General features: G+C 79.5%; 1 protein-coding gene across 1 annotated transcript in view; it reads left to right on the forward strand.

Moving 5' to 3' along the window:
* Positions 1-217: 217 nt before the first annotated feature.
* MNEG_11434 (hypothetical protein) overlaps positions 218-1251 on the forward strand; it is a gene marked incomplete at both ends in the record, with an annotated part of 1782 nt that continues 748 nt past the window's right edge. The window contains one exon of the mRNA XM_014040091.1: positions 218-1164. Coding sequence (XP_013895545.1) covers positions 218-1164 — 947 coding nt within the window. The remainder of the gene's footprint in view (positions 1165-1251) is intronic.

Below are 1251 nucleotides of genomic sequence, written 5' to 3' on the forward strand. Positions count from 1 at the left end.
CGGGCTGACGCTGAAGCGGCGCCGGGATTCCCTGACTGGCGCGGGCGCAGGCGGCGTCGGCGGCGCAGCCGCGGCTGACGTGCTGGGGAGCGGGAGCCTCACCAGCGGCAGCTTTGGTGGCTTTGGCGCCGACGCGCCCGGCACGGCGGCCGCGGCAACGGCGACGCCCGAGCTCTGGCGGCCCGAGCCGCCCGCGGAGCGGCTCTCGCCGGTGCCGATGCAGCTGGACGGCCCGCTGCTGCCGGGCGCCGGCGCAGCGACCGACGGCCCCCTTAACGGACTGGCCTCCCCGCTGGCCATCCCCGGACTGCCGGACTTTGGGCTGCCGTCGCCGCCGCCCCAGGCCGAGGCGGCGGCGCTGCCGACCGGCGCCGCCGCAGCCGCGGCGCTCGCCGGCCTGCCCCAGCTCGTGCCGATGCCGCCGCCGCCACCATCGCCTGCGATGGCGCCGCCAGCCGCCGCGGCAGCGTCCACACCTGCGCCAACACCTGCGCCGGCAGCCTTCGCCGCGCCGCCAGCACAGCCGGCTGCGTCCGCAACTGGCAGCAGCGGCGGTGCCTGCAACGGCGACGGCGCGCCCGGCCCCGTGCGGCTGGTAAGCCGGCCCTTGTCGGTTTCGAAGACGTGCGCGGTGCGCTCGCGCCCAGGCGGTGGGATGGCGCACGGCGGCCTGGCGCGCTTGAGGATTGGGCCCCTCGCAGGCGGCGACGCCCTCAGCCACGGCGTGCAGCAACAGCAGCAGCAGCAGGGGCCGCAGCCGAACGCGGCCGCGGCGGCCCTCAACGCGGCGTCGGCGGCCGCCGCGGCCGCCGCGGCAACGTCACTCCCGCCGGTTTCCGGGCCGCTGCCGGGCATCACCCTGCGGCCGCTGCAGCTGCCCGGCGGCACGCCGGCCGGCCTCGCCTCGATGCAGCAGGCCCTGCAACAGCTGGGGATGCGCCCGCTCGCGGCGCTGCCGCTCGCCGCGCACGCCGTGCCGGGCCAGGCGCCGCTGCTGCAGCTGCAGCAGCTGCAGCCGGAGGTGGCGCAGCAGCTGGTGGCGCAGCTGCAGAGCAGCGCCGCGATGCGCGGCGGCGCCGCGGCGGTGGCGCCGACGGCCGGCGGGGCCTCGGGCGCGCCCGCCGCCGCGCTGGGGCCCCTCTGCATCACCCCCCTACAGCTGCCGTCGCTCGCCGCCGCAGCTGCAGCGGCCGCCGCGGCCAGCAGCGGCGGCGGCGCGGCGGCCGGCCCGCCTGTCATTTCCTTTTCCGT

This window comes from Monoraphidium neglectum, assembly GCF_000611645.1.
Source record: "Monoraphidium neglectum strain SAG 48.87 unplaced genomic scaffold scaffold02742, whole genome shotgun sequence".
Taxonomy (NCBI): Eukaryota; Viridiplantae; Chlorophyta; class Chlorophyceae; order Sphaeropleales; family Selenastraceae; genus Monoraphidium; species Monoraphidium neglectum.